Below are 17,388 nucleotides of genomic sequence, written 5' to 3'. Positions count from 1 at the left end.
AGAGAGAGAGAGAGAGAGAGAGAGAGAGAGAGAGAGAGAGAGCGAGAGCAGTCAGATTGGTAGAGGGAGAGTCAGGAGAGGTCAGTGTCTCCAAAGATGAGGGGCAAAGTTTGTGGAGGAAGCGACCTACTGTGTGAAGTGTGGTCAAGAAGAACAAGGCAGAGGAAAGGCCAGTGGATCGAGGACCAAAGAGGTCCTTAGTGATGTGGACAGAGAGAGCCATTTTGGTTGAATAGGCGGCCAGGAACCAGGTGACCCGAGTCTGGAGTGGGTGGCAGGGAGAAGGCTACGAGTGTAGATGGCTCCTTTTAGTCTAGCACTGAAGGGCAGGAAGGTTAGGGCACAATAGCTTAAGGGGGTGACAGAGTCAAGGGAAAATTGTTGGAATCTGCGGGAGACCCCAGCAATTTTGTAGGTAGAAGGGAAGGAGCTTGCCCAATAAGTACTGATTTATCCAGCAGGCAGCAAAGCTGCTTTTTTAGCTGGTGGGAAATGACTTTCTAAATTAGAGGAAAAACTGGCTCTCTGAAGGATCCGGAACTAGGAAAAAACATTAGATGTCATCTGAATCAATTCCTTAAACTTTTCTTTAGAAGAGAAAAATGAGGCACATTCAAGGGAAGAAGAGATTGGCTAAAGGTGATAGCAATCATAAGTAACAGGGCTAAAAATCAATCACTCCATCAATGAATTGATAAAAATTGAAGGATCTGCTTTGAGCCAGGCATGGGCTTACAAAAGTGAAACAATTCCTGCCCTCAAGGAGCTTCCATTCGACCTGGGGAGACACATTCCTAACTAAATATATACAGAATACCTGTGCGGGGTGTTGGATCTCCCTGCCCTCTGATACTAATCAGTCTGGTCACCAATCAATCACCAAGCCTTTATCAGGCTCCGCCATACTCAGCTCTTGGCACTGGAGACACACTGGAGACCTGGGAGTCAGCCCCTGCCATGGGGGAGTCTACATCCTCCTTAAAAAAATTATTTTGTTTTCAGGTCATGGAACAAACAAGCCTTCCCTTAACCCAGAGCAATAAGGAAGAGGATTGCAAATCCTCCTAGCTCTTCCTTCCCACTATCCAATAAAGTGACCATGTAGATGTCTTGTAGAGGCTGGGAGGAGTCAGGAGGTGGCCGGCTTCTCCTTGACTCAGTGGAACCCCTTCCCCCCTTTTCTCCTCCCAGGCGGTTCTCTGCAGCATATATTTCCCCTTCTACTGTGGTGTCATCCCGCCTGAGTTTCGAGGAGAGGTAAGTTGGCAGGTGCTTTTCCTACATCCTTGAAGAGCTCTGGGAAAAGATGGGAGAGGCCAAGAGGCAGCCACACTGGGTCTGGGTTCAGGAAGCCTGCATTCAGGGGCTGGTCCTCCCACTCTCTAGCTGTGTGATTCTGGGCAAGTCACTCTATCTCTCTGGGTCTCAGGAAAACCAGGGGGTTGGAATGATGAGTAAGCAAGGTGCCTCAAGCTCTGAATTTATAGACTGACTGGCTAAATGACTTTAGACAGTAATGACTAACATTTACAGAGTGCTTTAAAGATTCAAAGCCCTTCACATGCATGGACTCATTGGATCCTCACAATAACCCTGGAAGAGGGGGCGCTACTATTCTCCCCGTTTTACAGATGGGAAAATGGGGGCTCAGAGGCAGGATTTGAATTTGGGGTCTTCCCATCCCCAAGCCCTGCAGTCTTCCCGCTTCCCCATCTCTGAGCCTCAGTTTCCCCATCTATAAAATGAGGTTGGATTAGATAATTTCTAAGATGCCTTTCTGGTCTATTATCTGTGAATATCATTAGAAATGGGCATAAAGCACATTCTTGTCCTCAAGCAGCTTGGAGATGACTTCAGGAGAAAGAGAAGGAATCCTGGAAGGAAATTACTTAGTCTGCATTTACTTCTCTGGGTACATGTTATTTTGGGGCCACTAGGTGGCACCATAGTGCATAGAGCACAGGACCTGGAATCAGCAAGATTGACTCCTCTTCCTGAGTTCAAATCCAGCCTCAGATATTTCCTAGTTGTGTGACCCTGGGCAAGTCACTCAAGCCTGTTTACCTCAGTTTCCTCATCTGTAAAATGAGCTGGAGAAGCAAATGGCAAACCAACCCAGAATCACCAAGAAAACCCCAGTGGGGTCATGGAGAGTCAGACAGGACTGAAATGCCTGAAACAAGAGCTACAAATATGTCATTTCCTTCAAAGAAGGGCAGGGGTGGCTTTGCTTTTTTCTCTTTGGTCTCAGTGCCAAGCACAGCACCTGGCACAGAGTAGACTTTTATTATTATTATTATTATTATTATTATTTGTCTTTTTGGAGGGGGGAAGGCAGGGCAATTGGGGTTAAGTGACTTGCCCAAGGTCACACAGCTAGTAAGTGTTAAATGTCTGAGGCTGGATTTGAACTCAGGTCCTCTTGACTGCAGGGCTAGTGTCTATTCACTGTGCCACCTAGCTGCCCCCAACAGAGTAGACTTTTAACACATGCTTGTGAAGGGATGAATAAATAATTGAGAGCATAGTGGAAGGACCCCCCCAAATGCCTTTCAGCTTTCTTGGCTGTGACCCTGGGTGAGATATTTTCCTTCTCTGAGCCTCAGTGTGCTTATCTGTCAATTGGGGCTCATAATGCTTGCATCACCCCTCCTGGAGTGGTTTCGAGGACAGGGCTTGGTCAGCCTAGAATCACAGCAGCAATGGCAGCTGTTGTTATCATCATGCTAATACACAGAGGGCAGAAGGGAGGCAGCCCGGGAAGGAGGAAAGGCCATTCGCCCTTCCATATGACCTTATCTCTTGCTGTCCCTCAGCGTTACGTGGACGGAGCTCTGAGTAACAACTTGCCCTTCACCGATTCAAAGAGCACCATCACCATCTCCCCTTTCCACGGGACTGTGGACATCTGCCCACAGAGCAGTTCTGCCAGCTTCCATGAGCTGAACCTGTGCAATGCCAGCTTCCAGATGTGCACAAAGAACTTCCATTTCGGGATCCTGAGTCTCATCCCTCCAGAGCCCGAGGTACACACCAGTCGACCTGGCTACCTTTGGCCTGTTTTCATTTTTCTGTGCGAGGGCACCTGGAGTTGGAGAAGTTAACCTGGTGTCAACAGCAGAAATCCTGGGGTCAGTCTTTGCCCCCAGAGCTGAGGGGCCGCGTGACCTTGTGTGACCTTGGCCAGGTGGCTTCCCCTCTCTTGGTCTCAGTTTTCCCTCATGTTCAATGAGGGGTTTAGAAAAATTTGCAAAATGTTTTACGTAAGTTAACTCATTTGATCCCCACTATAACCCTGTGAAATAAAGACTCTTCTTCCTCCCGTTTGCAGATAGACTGAGGCAGAGAGCTTTTAAGTGCCTTGCTCATGGTTACACAAGTAGCAAGTGTCTGAAGGAGGATTTGAACTCAGGTCTTCCAGACTCATTGAGGTGCTTTCATGGAGTTGACCTAGATTCTCTCATTCAGTTCTGTCTTTAAATCTGTGGTCCTGTGACCGCCCTGGGCCAGTAAGATGAGCTGGTGTAGTTCACGGTGTGGGGGCGCTGTTTTCCCCACCAGATGGCACTTCTCCAGAGGGGGTGAGGAGAAGCCTAGTCTGAGCTGCTGCAGTCAGCCAGTGGGGACTAGGCGGCTTCAAAAGGTAGTGAGCGTCCCATCACTGTGGGTCTTCAAGGAGAGCCTGGTGGCCACTTTTCAAGGAGGCAGCATTTGAGCAGAGCCCTCTGAGCCCCTAAGAGGCTGTGAATCTCACTGAGGCCCACTGGACGCTGTTGAGCCTTCAGACTATATGGAAATCCTGACCATGTCATCACCATGGAACTTCTTTCTCCAAGTCCACCAAGCTGGCAGTGCAAGGATTGTTACTGGCACAGTGCTTGGCATGTGGTGGTCATCATGAATGGGTTTTCATTCATTCAGCCCATTTAACAGATGAGGAAACTGAGGCTGAGAGGGCGATGGTCACGCAGCTAGTCAGTGGCAGGGCCCAGGCTGGACTTCCAGGCTTCTCTCTGCACTGTGCCAGGCAGTCTCTGCCAGCCTGATGGCCATCATCCTGGCAAAAAAGCAAAATCCAGCCTTTCATCATGTCAGAAAAAGCTGAGTGAGACATTAGGCAGAGCAGAGAGCTGGGGACGGTCTGTGCTAGAGTGAGATAACAGAACAAAAGGACTGGGCAGAGAGAGCACTGTCCAAACCAGGCTGCACTGAAGGGCAGGCTACAAACACAAGGGTCTGTGGTCCTGGAGGGAGGCCCTCTGTGTGGCCAGGTCAGATCAAGAAGGGCTTCCGGCAGCCAAGGGAGCTCAAGCTGGGACTGGAAGGACAGAGCAGGAGGGAGTCTGGACAGCTGAAGAAATGAGGTGGGGGGTGCCTGCTGGATCCAGAGGATCCTTATGGTCTGGCAAAGGAGCCCACTGCTAGGAGGGATCCTGGGCATGCCTCAGCTGCTTTGGGGAGTCTGTTCCACATAGACAGAGACTCCTGTCAGAGCTAAAGAATCATGTGTGTTTGTGAATGTGTGTGTGTAAGAGTGAGTGTGTGTTTGTAAGAGAATGTATGTGTGAGTGAGAGTGAGTGTGTGTGAGAATGTGTGTGTGACAGTGTGTGAGAATGTGTGAGTGTGTGTGAATGAGAGTGTGTGAGCGTGTGTGTGTGTGACTGTGTGTGGGAATGTATGTGTGTGAGTGTGTGTGCTTGTAAGAGAATGTGTGTATGAGAGTGTGTGTGAGTGTGTGAATGTGTGTGAGTGAGTGTGTGTGACAATGTATGTGTGAGTGTGTGTGAATGTGTGAGTGAGTGTGTGTTTGTAAGAGAATGTGTGTGAGTGTATGTGAAAATGTGTGTATCAGAGTGTGTGTGAGAATGTGTGTGAGTGTGTGTGAATGTGTGTGTGAGTGAATGTATGTGAGAATGTATGTGAGTGTGTGAATGTGGGTGTGAGTGAGTGTATGTGTGTGAGAATGTGTGTGTGTATGTGAGAATGTGTGTGTGTATGTGTGTGTGTGTGGTTGTGTGAGTGCATGTGCACATGAAACTTGGATGAAACTCAAAAGCTCTGCCCCGGCCAGGTGGTACTCAAAACTCAATGTTCCTCCACTCTGGGTTCAAGCCCTGGGCATGTTCTCAAGCTGGAGTGATGGGGGCATGCTTCCATGGGGATGTCATTAAGGATGAACGATGGTAGAAACCCCTCAAGCTGGGGAACACCTCTTCTTTTGTACCTCCCACAGCCTGATCTTAGGACTGGCTGCACAGTCAGGATTTCTTGGGCTGGTATCAGCATGCTCAGGAAAGGCAAGGGCTGTGTGGGGGAGGGAGGGAGGAGAGGGGGCAGGGCATTTAAAGCAGAAAGGTGCTTCTCCTTGTGTCCAAGCTGCGCTTCCAAGGGGCTCCTGGCTGTCTTCTGTGTTTGCAGGTGGTGGCAGATGTTTGCAGACAAGGCTATTTAGATGCTCTGAGGTTCCTGGAAAGGAGAGGTAAGTCTTAGCTGCTGGGGATCTTGGTAATGGGGTTCCCAGCAGAGGAAACATCATGTAAGGGAAAGAGTCTTCAACACCAACTGAGAAAATGTGTTCAGGGCAGCATGGGCAGTGTGGTACATAGGAGAATCTGGAGGCAGACGGTTGGGTTCAAGTCCCTCCCAATGCCTCCTGCTGGGGTGAGTGTGGGTCAGTCACCTTCATCCTCAGTTTTCTCACTTGTAAAATGAGGGCATTGAACTAGAGGGCTTCTGGGGGTCCTCCAGCTCGAGAGCTCAATCTGTAAACACAGAATCTTCTCCTTACGGGGTGACCCTGAGCAAGAGACTTTACCTCAAATCCTGGGTTTCCCCTCTTGTGAAAAGGAAGTGATGACACACATATTACAGTCCACCTAGGGATGTTCTGAGGAAAGTGCAAAGTGCTATGTGAATGTGAGCTGACTAACCCCTTCCTTAGTTAGAGATGCCCCTAGGGTCCCAGGAGGCTGTGCCACTGAGGCCCAAGCTCTTCCCAGGCCTGCTGCGGGCCTGGAGAGGAACACGTAGCTGCTGTGCAAGGTCCAGGCTGGCCAAGTGTGGAATAGCCACAAGGGAACTAAATTTTCCAACAACAGCAATTCATGAAGAAAATTTATTAAAGTGAGAGGAGGGGATGGGATGCTGCAATCCGTGTTAATGAAGGGAGAGAGGATTCAGTGATAACATCATAGATATTATATGGAAGTTTTTTTTCTTAAAATTATAAACAACATCTGGATTCCAGATGTGAAGCATTCTCCCTGATCCTGTATATTCTGGAAATGGATAGTTCTTGCCAATCCTGTCATGGCCTTTGGTCCACCTTGATGATAGTCATTCTGTAAGGGTGGAGAGAATTCTGAAAGGGGAGTCAGGAGACTTCCTAATAATTATAGCTGCCCCAAAATGGAATGTGCTGCCATGTGGGTCCCTTCTCCATGGAGATCATCAAGCAGAGCTTGGATGCCTACTTGACAGGAAAAACACAGATGAGCTCCTTGTTCCACTGTGGGCTGGACAAGATGGCTTTTGACGTTCCTTTCATTTCCGAGATTCTGTGACTCTAAGAACCAGTTTGGGGTCTCATCCAGGCTAACGAAGTCAGAAATGCATGCTTCATCCTGGGTCCTCTGGAATTGTGCCTGGTCATTATATTGATCAACATTTCTAAGTCTCTCAAAGTTGTTTGTCTTTACAATACTGTTATGGTGCAGATGGTAATCCTGGCTCAGCTTACCTCATTCTGCTTCAGTTCATATATTTCTTCCAAGGTCTGAAAGCATTTTCCATTTTGTGACCCCTGGTGATTCCAGTTTTGATTGCCCTGGGCTAGAACCCTCTGTCATAACAATGGCCACCCTTTCTGTGGCGCATCAGGGTCCATAAAGCTCTCCATCACAGCCTCCTTGTGAGGTAGGAGGAACAAGGACAATGAACCCCACTTTATAAGCGAGGAAACTGAGGCCCAGAAAGCACAAAGAAACTTGCTTAAAGTCATACAGCTTAGTAAAGCAAATGCTCGGACTTGAACCCAGGATGTTTGACATCAAGTTCAATACTCCTTTTGCTTTTCCACAGTTCAGACTCTGCTCAAATATGGAAAATGGGAGTGTTTTTGGTGACCTTTAACTAGTCTCTTCCCCTCTCCAGACCTCAATTTCATTCTCTATAAAATGAAGAGGTTAGATTAGGTGACTCCTAGGCTTCCTTTCAGCTTGAAATCTATGACTCCAAATCATAGACTCTCTGAGTCTCATTTTCCTCATTTGTTAAACAAGGATGGCAATTCTTGGACTGTCAGCTTCCCAGAGGTTTGTGAAGTGATTTATAAATCTTAAACATTCAAAGGAGGTAACAGGTCCTACTTCCTGCCCTGGCACTCTCCTGTGCCTACCCACATCTCTATACAGGTGTGGGTATGCACATATGTGACACCAAGACCACCAAGAAGTTGGTGTGGTTTATAGCCTTTTTCTTTCACTGTGACTGGCATATCATTTTTCATCTTTTCTCTTTCCTCAGGTCTTACAAAGGAGGGAGTCATCCCAACCTTGCTCTGTGGGGTGATGCCATCATCTAGCTCTGTAATTTGGCCAGTCAGCAGTAATCAAGGAGGAAATGTTGGTAGTGAGGAAGAGGGAAAATCAGAAGGACTACATATCAACTTGAGAGTGCACAATGTGTTGGTCAGAGACATAGCAAAATTTGAGCTCCTGTCTCCAGAACTTGAAGCAGGTAATGCTAATTCATCCATCCATCCATCCATCCAAGAGGAATACATCAATCATTTCATAAGCATTTATAGGGGGCAGATAAGTGTCAGTGAACAAAGTGCCAACCTGGAGTCAGGAAGACTCATCTATCTGAGTTCAAATCTGGCTTCAGATAACGCTTACTAGCTGTGTGACCCTGGGCAAGTCACTTAAGCCTGTTTGTCTCAATTTCCTCATCTATAAAATGATCTGGAGAAGGAAATGGCAAAACACTATGGTACTGTTGACAAGAAAACCCCAAATGGGTCCATGAAGAGTCAGACATGAGTGAAATGACTGAACAACAATGAGAATGAACATATAATATGTAGCAGACACTGAGATGGGCTCTGGGGATAGTAGAAGAATAATCTAGACTTGGGGGAGTTTTAGGGGTCTTTTCTGGGTTCAAGGCTCGGTGCCCTGTCCAAGTTACCATGGTGTTATAGAGGAAGATAAGATCTTCTTTCCCCTCCAGGAGTTTTTCTTCTCTCCCTGCTTTCTGCCTACCTTTCTAACTACTCCCACTTGGTCTCCCTCTCTCCCCTACTTCCTAAATGGGCATTTCAGCCTTGGGTACTGGCTGTGGCTCACAAGAGACCCTGGGATCCAGACCACTGAACATCTTCCCCTGGAGCTTCAGGGCCACCTCCAACTGGATCCAGCATACCCTGGAGCCTGCCTGTGTTCCTTCTCACTGTTGCTGCAGAGTCCTCCACGCACCACCTTCCTTCCCTGTCACTGATTCTGCTTCCCAAGTCTCTTCCACATTTGCTCCCTGTTCTTCGCTCCTACTAATAGCACCATGAATCTGGCCTCGTTACTTCTTATCAGCATCATTCCTTTAGCCTCTAAATTCATCTTCATATAGACAGTCTCTCTCCTCTCCGATCCATACAATGTATGCTGCCCAAGGAATTATCCAAATACACAGGCTTGATCATGTTACTCCCCAGCTCAAAAATTTTCGATGGCTCTCTGTGGCCCGAGGATAAATTTGAAATACTTAGCCTGCCAGAAGAGGCTTTCCATAATCCGGTCCCATCATAATATCCCCACATTGCTCTCTCTTTCCTGCTTTGTGTGTTCTTTGTTTCAGCCAAATTGGATTATTCACTTGGAGTTTTTTCCCAATTTTTTCCCATTTTTTTGGGGGGGGGAGGCAGGAATTAGATCTGTGATTTTAATGGCAGAAGATGGGAAAATTCCCTTACCAATGCCTCTTGTTCTGTCTTAAGAGAGTAAGCTGGGACACCACTGAGGGGGTTAGGGGACTTGCCAAGGGCCACACAGCCTTTGGTGTCAGAGGTGGGACTTTGACCCAGATCTCTCTCCATTACACTTCTGCCTCAGAGAACTTCCTAGCTGTCTGACCCTACACAAATCACTTGCCCTTGCCAGGCTTAGTTTCCTCATTTGTTAAAAGAGGGGGTTGGATTCCAGTTCCTTTCCACATCTAAGATCAGGATCCATTTTCCAACTGCTGAAATCCTGTTTGTGCCTTGAGTTCCAGTTCAGCTGCCATCTCTTTGATGAAGCCAGCCAGGCTCCCTCCCTCTGTCCCCACCTACCCATTTGCTTTTTCTCTTAGAGGGATGCCCATAGCACTTATCTTGAATCTCTCCTATGGTCCTTACCTCATATTTCCCTTTCCATGATCATCACGACTGACATTTATGCTTTGTTTGATGGAGTGGAAGGAGCCCTGGATTTAGACTCAGTGGACCTGACTTTGAATCTCAGATCTTCCACTTGCTACCTTTGTGGTCTTGAATGAGTGACTTCACTGCCCTGGGCTCTGTGGAGTGAATGGGCTGGATGGGACGGCACCTGAAGGTCCCCGTTAGCTTGGAATCTGGGATCTGTGCCCAGGCAGGCACCATAAGTGTTACAATCACTGTTTCACAGAAAAGATAGCTCAGGCTCAGGCTTGTTTGCTGACTTGTTCACCAAGGCTGTCCAGGCGAGTCTTGGGATCCAGAGATTGCAGCTTGAGTCTTGATTCTGAAATTTAACTACCAGTGCAACCCTGGGCAAGTCATTGGCCTCTCTAGGTCTCTCAGTTTCCTTATTTACAAAATGAAAGGTGGTAACTGTGCCTGTATTTCCTTCCTTACAGGGCATTTGTGAGTAAAGCTCTTTGTAAACCTTTAACTGCTAGAGAAAGGGCAGGCATCTTCATTTAAAATTGGGGTTCAGGGAGCAGTCAAAGTAGGGCCTCTTGGCCACTAAGGGGACCTAACTAGATTTGTGCCTGGTGTGCAGGTCCTTGACAGTGACTGTGGCATTGTTTGATGCTTGGAAGGGAGTGCCAGAGCTCTGCTGAGCCTTGAGAAATGGGTTTCTTAGATGACAAGGAGCCCTGACCTCATGGCTTGTTTTTTTAGACTGATTTGGGGATTGCAGAGAGGATGGGGACGAGCTTAGTCTGTGGACAATTCAAAAATGACCATGAGCTTGGGCTCTCATGAGAGGATTGGTTTTGTACTGAATGATCATTGGGCTGGAGTATTAGTCTTAAGTCTGCTGACTTACTATAAAGCTCAGTGACTGTCCTAAGCAAATCCCTGCTCTCAGCCACAGGAAAATGAGCAGGTTAGACCAGATCATCTCCTGGTCCTCTTCCGGGCCTGACATTTTGTATTCCAATGTTCCTCCCAGTCATGCCCTTCCCTCTTTTATAGACTTGTCCCAGCTTTGAGGTTCTAGGTGTCTCAATCAAATGCCCATGTGTTGTTGTAGCCCTGCAGAAATCATGTGAAAAACCCAATGGATTCTTTGCCCGATTTTCCCGATCAATTCCTGGCCAAGTGCTGACCTACGCGCTCCTGCCCTGCACACTGCCTTTGGAGTATGTGTACTTTAAGACTAAGAGGTGAGTGAGATCTGGTCCCTGGCAAGAGACACAGTGAGGAGGGGGCTGGACACTTTGACAATGAATATGTTTTAGCGTTAAGGGCATGCTAACTACTACTGTCATTGTTACAATAACTCCTATTTTGATCACATTTTAAGGTTTGTGATAGGAGAAGGTAGAAGGCTACAGGGAGAGCCTGACAGAGGCTGGGCTCCATGCCTTGGCAGGGGGTCAGGGCAGCTTGGGCTTGGTTTTCTCCAAGGAATGTCCACAGTGGAGTAGTGGGCTGCAGAAAATAGATGCTGAAAACCCAGTGCTGAGGCTCAGCTGCTGGGGCTGAGGAAGGCCAAAGTGTCAAGAAAGCCTAGAAGCTATAACCAGAAAGGAAATAGGAAATAGAGCCTTGCACTGTAAAAGAGAGCATGATTTGAAGTGAACACAGAATATTAGGAAGTAGAACATAGACTTAGCACCAGAAGGGAGCTTAGAACAGGGGATGTCAGAACTGGAGGGGTCTTAGAACATGAAATAACAGAGCTGGGAGGGGCCTGAGAACAGGAGATGTCAGGGTTGGGAGGGCCTGAGAACAGGGGATGTCAGGGCTGGGAGGGGCCTTAGAACAGGGGATAACAGGGCTGGGAGGGCCTGAGAACAGGGGATGGCAGGGCTGGGAGGGAGCTTTCAGTTCTTGTCCGAGCATCTCTTTTTTTTTTTTTTTTAAAGCAATCAAGGTTAAGTAACTTGCTCAAGGTTACACGGGCAGTTATTTCTGTGTGTGGTGCTGAGTATCTGAGCCCAGATTTGATCCAGGTCATCTCAACACTGGAGCTGGTGCTCTTACTCGCTGAGCCACCTGGCTGCCCCTAAGCAATTGGGGTTAAGTAACTTGCTCAAGGTTACACGGCCAGGTGTTTCTGGGTGGGAGCTAAGTGTCTGAGCCTGGGATTCGATCTCCAGGTCAGTCTGACACTGGAGCCAGTGCTCTTACTCGCTGTGCCACCTGGCCGCCCCATCAAGCATCTCTTTTTACAGATGAGAGAATTGTGGCCAGAGAAGGAAGTCATTTTACTTGCCCAGGGTCTAAGTCCTTCCTTCTCCCAAGGCTCTTATGCCATTGTAAGTCCTCAGGAGGTGGGCTGTGCTGTTGACAGTCTTCACACATCTCTAGGCACTTCAGTGCCATTCTGCTCCTCCAGGCTTTTATTCTCCTTTCTCTTCTTCAGTCTACAAACCCTTTATTCCTTTAGTCTTGATTCATCAGTGTCTTCCCAGCTCCCCCAAGGTGTCCGGTGGGAGCTCCTTCCTCTTAGCCCTGAGCTCAGATCTGCTAACAACCCCTTCATTGTAATCTTGGCCCAAATACCATTTTCTTTTTTTTGGAAAGGCAGTTGGGGTTAAGTGACTTGTCCAAGGTCACACAGCTAGTTTTTTTTTTTTGTGTTAAATGTCTGAAGCAGGATTTGAACTCAGGTCCTCCTGACTCCAGGGCCAGTGCTCTATTCACTGTGCCACCTAGCCGCCCCTCAAATACAATTTTCTCCTTTAATTCATAGTATCATAAATTTAAAGCTGGAAGGGATGTTAAATGGCATTTTATCTAGCTCCCTTCATTTTACATAGGAGAAAAAAGGCTGAAGGGTTGAGTGACTTGTCCAGGGTCACACAGCTTGTAACTGTCTGAAGCAGGACCAGACTTAGTGTTTTTTTCTCTGCTGCCTCTCCTTGCTTGCCAACTCCCAGTCCCTTCCTCCCCATCTTTTGCAGGTTAATAAGCTGGATTCCAGATGCTCCGGAAGATATCCAGTGGATGCATCGTGAACTCAAAAAGTTTGGTGGTTTTGTCTTGGCTGAAGTGAAAGACAGACTTCTGGGGTCATCTGGGTAAGCAGGGGTGGGAGGCCTGACAGAGTCACCATCTCCCTAGGGGATCCCTTCCACGCCTCTCTATGTATGTTCTGGCCACCTAATGGAACACAAAACAACACAATGCTCCCTTTTCTCTTGACCCTGGATCTCTCCACTTTCTGGTCTATCTCTTATCTCTTTGGGGATCTGGAGCTGACAGAGGAGTAGACTGAGGCCCTGAGAGCAGAAGTGGCCTACTAAGGATGGTACAAAAAGTCAGGTGCAGCCTCTCTCACTCCAAATCCATGGCTCTTTCCACCACACCACACCATACCACAACATCTTACTCCCTTCAGACTGCTGCCCAGCACTGCTGGTGCATTCTGGGAATTCCACTGTTATGACAGTGACTGAGTTTGATGCCAATGGCCTGTAAACTCCCCCCCCCCCCACCACCTCTCCAAACTGTCTTCCTTCTTCCCAGGGAACCAAGAGGGGACTCGAAGCCCAGCTTTTTCCATCTAGAGCTCAAGGACCAGGCAATTGAACCCTCAACCTGAACAGGAATCATATCTACATGAGCATAGGGTCTGGTACACAGTAAGTATACCATTTAATAAATGCTTGTTGATCAATTGACTGATAGATCCTAAACAAGCAATCACCAGTTTCTGCTCAGAGACCTTTGTTGACAGGAAGGAAGTTCATAACACCTCTCTAGTTGTTCTTTACTTTAAAGTCTTGGATCTAAATTCTACCTTTTATGGCTCAGAAAAACATGTAAGAGCTTGAAAGGTCATTTCCTCAATTTACAGAGGAGCAGACTGAGGCACAGAGAAGTTAAGAGACTTGCCCAAGGTCACAGTGAATAGAAGAGCTGGGAAGCTCTACAGTTACAGTTCTGGCCTCAGAGTCACTCTGACGGGTGCTCACTAGCCCAGGTGACCATGGCGAGACACTGAGCATTCCTTTTTAAAAAAAATTTTTCATTTGTTTTTTTTAGTTTTCAACATTCATTTCCACAGGATTTTGAGTTACAGTTTTTCTCCCTGTCTTTGCCCTACCCCCAACCCAAAATAGCAAGTCTACTGAATACCCCTTCCTCCGATCTGCTCTCTTTTATGTACCCCCCCTCCCAACTTTCTATTAGGGCAAGATGGATTTCTGTATCCTGGTACCTGTATATCTTATTTCCCAATTGCATGTAAAAAACAATCTTTTTTAACTTTTGTTTTTAAAACTTTGATTTCCAGATTCTTTCCCTTCTTCCCTCCTCACCCACCCCCCACTGGGAAGATAAGCAATTAAATATAGGTTGTACATGTGTAGTTATGCAAAATGTTTCCATAGTAGTTATATTGTGAAAGACTAACTATATTTCCCTCCATCCTATCCCACCCCCACTTATTCTATTTTCTACTTTGACCCTGTCCCTTTTCAAAAGTAAGTGCTTCTAACTACCTTTTCCCCCCAAATCTGCCCTCCCTTCTATCATTCCCCTCTTATCCCCATCCCCCCCCCTACTTTCCTGTAGGTAAGATACCCAATTGAATGTGTTTGTTATTCCCTTCTTAAGCCAAATTCAATGAGAGTAAGGTTTACCCATTCCCTTTCACCTTCCTGTTCTTTCCCTCCATTGTAACAGTTTTCTCTTGCTTCTTTTATGAGATAATTTTACCATATTCTATCTCTCCTTTTCTCCTTCTCCCATTATATTCCTCTCTCACTTCTTAATTTTATTTTTTAGATATCATCCCTTCCTATTCAACTCATCCTGTGCCCTCTGTGTATGTATACATGTACACACATATACACACATATGTGTTTATACATACCTACACCCTCCTATACATACATATATATTCCCTTCAACTATCCTCATACTGAGAAAAGTCTCATGAGTTACAGTTACTGTTTTTTCCATGTAGGAATGTAAATAGTTCAACTTTAATAAGTTCCTTAGAATTTCTTTTTTCCTGTTTACCTTTTCATGCTTCTCTTGCTTCTTGTTATTTGAAAGTCAAATTTTCTGTTCAGCTCAGGTTTTTTCATCAAGAATGCTTGAAAATTCTCTATTTCATTGAGTGACCAAATTTTTCCCTGTAGTATTATACTCAGTATTTCTGGGTAGGTGGTTCTTGGTTTTATTCTTAGCTCCTTTGACCTCCAGAATATCATATTCCAAGCCCTTCGATCCTTTAGTGTAGAAGCTGCTAGATCTTGTGTTCTCCTGATAGTGTTTCCACAATACTCAAATTGTTTCTTCCTGATAGCTTGTAATATTTTCTCCTTGACCTAGGAACTCTGGAATTTGGCTATGATATTCCTAGGAGTTTTATTTTTGGGATCTTTTTCAAGAGGGGTTCGATGAAGTCTTTCAATTTCTATTTTGCCCTCTGGCTCTAGAATATCAGATCTAATTTTGAAGGAATTATTCTCTTCGGTGAGTTTTTAAAATCCCTTTTCCAACTGGCAAATTTGGCTTTTTAAGGCATTCTTCTCCTCATTGGCTTTTGGGGCCTCTTTTGCCATTTGGGTTAGTCTTATTTTTTTAAGGTGTTATTTTCTTCAGTATTTTGGGGGTCTCCTTTAGCAGGCTGCTGACTCATGTTTCATGATTTTCTTTCATCATTCTAGTTTCTCTTCCCAATTTTTCCTCCACTTCTCTTACTTGATTTCCAAAATCCTTCTTGAGCTCCTCCAGTTCATATTTTTCATAGCTTTTGATGCTGGAGTTTTGCCTTTGTTGACTTCTTCTGGTTCCATGTTTTAATCCTTTTTGTCCCCAAAAAAGGATTCTGTGGTCTGATTGTGCTTCCTCTGCTTGCTCATCTTGCCAGCCAATTACTTGACTTTTGAGCTCTTTGCCAGGGTAGAACTCTGCTTCCAGAGTGGAGAGCTTTGTCCTGAATTGATAGGGGTTTTGCAAATATTGTCAGGGCTATGAGGAGGGCACCCTCTCTACAGCCACTACAAGCTTTGGCACACTGGCCACACACCCCAGGACCACCACCCAAGACTGCAATACAGATCCAAGCAGGTCAAAGCAAGAGGATTACCCTCTGTATGGTTGCTTGGTCCCTCTACAATCTGCAGGCCAGGAACTCCTAAGGCAGCCACATGGCAGCAGCTGCAGCCACTGGGCCTCCACCACTTCTCACCCCAGGGGCAGAGGCCAGACCACACTCTTGGTCCTCCTGAACCCACAAAGTCCACACTGACCTTTTACTTTGCCTTTGGCATTTATGGGTTGAGAAGTCTGGAAACCACCATTGCTGCTGGTGATCCACTCTCCTGAGGTCCTCTCCAGCCGCTGCTAGTCAGGGCTGCCCTGGGGCTAAAACCGTGGGATCACTGGACAGGCTTGTTTCTCTCTGTCACTTTGTGGCTTCTGTAGCTCTAAAGTTTGTTTAGAGTCATATTTTACAGGTATTGGAGGTGGTTGTGGGGTGATCTCATGGAAGTTCCTGCTTTTACTCCACCATCTTGGTGCCACCCGACACTTAACATTTCTGTGCCTCAATTTCCTCATCTGCAAAATGGGGAAAATGAACACCTACCTTATAGAGGTGTTGTGAGGAAGAAATAAGATAATATTTGCAAACCTTAATACAGTACATCAGTGCTAGCAATTAATTCTGCATGTCAGAGCCAGGACACTGACCTGGCTTGTCTGACTTTGTGTTCAGGGCTTCCTTCTACCCCTTGCCATCTCCTTTGAATCACTCTTGCCTCCACAATAGCCCTTCAGATAACAGAAGATGGCAAAGCTAGCAGCCAGAATGTGGGTAACCCTGAGGAGAGGAGGCTTAGGACGGTCATTGGATATTGGCCTTCCCGTGTCTGAAGGGCAGACTGGGAAGCAATGATGGGGGGAATGGTGGGGAGGGAGAGGAAGGCACTGAAAGGCAGAATTTGGCTAAAGGGAAGGGCAAACTTCCTAATAATCAGAGCTGTCCAAAGCTTGAGTGGACTGCCTGGGGAGGTGATGAGCTCATCATTACTGGAAGTCTTCAAATGAGGAATGTTTCAGAGGTGATTACTTCTCAGGTTTGGGTTGGACTGACTGCTCTCTGGAGCCCCTTCAGACACTGTGAATCAGTGATTCTATTTAAATCAGAGCCCTGGTGGGCTGAAATTGATGGACCTGATGATCTCTCCTTTCTTTCCAGGTTGCAGAATCTCTCTTCCTCTGGTTTTTCCAGCATGACACAGTCACTCCCTCCCAGCCAGGCTTGTCATACCCTGACCACTCCAAGATGCACATTTCCTTGGCAGAGATTGTTCTGCCACCCCAAACACGGAGGGCATGAGCTAGCTGATATGGTGGCAGGGCCTTTGGAGTCACTGACCTTCTTCTTTTCTCATAATCTTCTGTCTTTTCCAGAGAACACTCAGAATGGGGAGTGTTTGTCAGCCAGTCCTGGCTTCTGGGGGTGCTGTCTGTCTGGGCAGTGGGCACAGCTCGTTAATCATGAGGTGCCCTGGAGATGCCTTCTGTTTGTTGTACTTTCTGGACCTGATCTGGTGCCTGGCACATAGGAAGTACTAATAAACACATGTAGACTGGTTGATGACTCAGTCTTGTTCCAACCCCTTCTCCTTCACTGTTTACATTACCCCTTTGCTTATATTTCCCCATAGTTTTGGCCTACACGGTAAATTTTCCCCTCCCCGCTTTTGCCTGACATTCAAGACCCTCTGCTATTGGTCTGGACCTGATCTTTTCAGCCTTATCTTATGTGATGGCTTGCCAGGCCCTACACAATCCAGGCAAAATGGAGAGTCTCCATTTCCCCAGATGTGTCTTTTCCTTTTCCAACTACCTGCCTTCATTTACATTGTTTCCTCTGCTTGGTGTGCCTGCTCCCCTGCCATCTGTTCTTTAAAACCCAGCTCAGATGTTATTTCCTCCATGAAACCTTCCACGA

General features: G+C 46.7%; 1 protein-coding gene across 1 annotated transcript in view; it reads left to right on the top strand.

Annotated features, from left to right (window-relative positions):
* The window catches only part of PNPLA5 (patatin like phospholipase domain containing 5), a 26,190-nt gene extending 9,164 nt beyond the window's left edge, over window positions 1-17,026 (top strand). The window contains exons 5-12 of the mRNA XM_069102835.1: window positions 1,192-1,257; window positions 2,817-3,026; window positions 5,420-5,480; window positions 7,526-7,738; window positions 10,498-10,630; window positions 12,377-12,493; window positions 12,942-13,057; window positions 16,630-17,026. Of these exons, the coding sequence (XP_068958936.1) occupies window positions 1,192-1,257; window positions 2,817-3,026; window positions 5,420-5,480; window positions 7,526-7,738; window positions 10,498-10,630; window positions 12,377-12,493; window positions 12,942-13,017 (876 nt within the window). The 3' untranslated portion in view covers window positions 13,018-13,057; window positions 16,630-17,026. The remainder of the gene's footprint in view (window positions 1-1,191; window positions 1,258-2,816; window positions 3,027-5,419; window positions 5,481-7,525; window positions 7,739-10,497; window positions 10,631-12,376; window positions 12,494-12,941; window positions 13,058-16,629) is intronic.
* The last annotated feature ends 362 nt before the right edge of the window (window positions 17,027-17,388 follow it).

This window comes from Petaurus breviceps, unplaced genomic scaffold (assembly GCF_028583685.1).
Source record: "Petaurus breviceps papuanus isolate PSGF00001 unplaced genomic scaffold, PetGlider_PUasm1.0 558, whole genome shotgun sequence".
NCBI classification, from domain to species: Eukaryota; Metazoa; Chordata; class Mammalia; order Diprotodontia; family Petauridae; genus Petaurus; species Petaurus breviceps.
The sequence above is the reverse complement of the archived record's forward strand: the minus strand, read 5'-3'. Positions and strand labels throughout refer to the sequence as shown.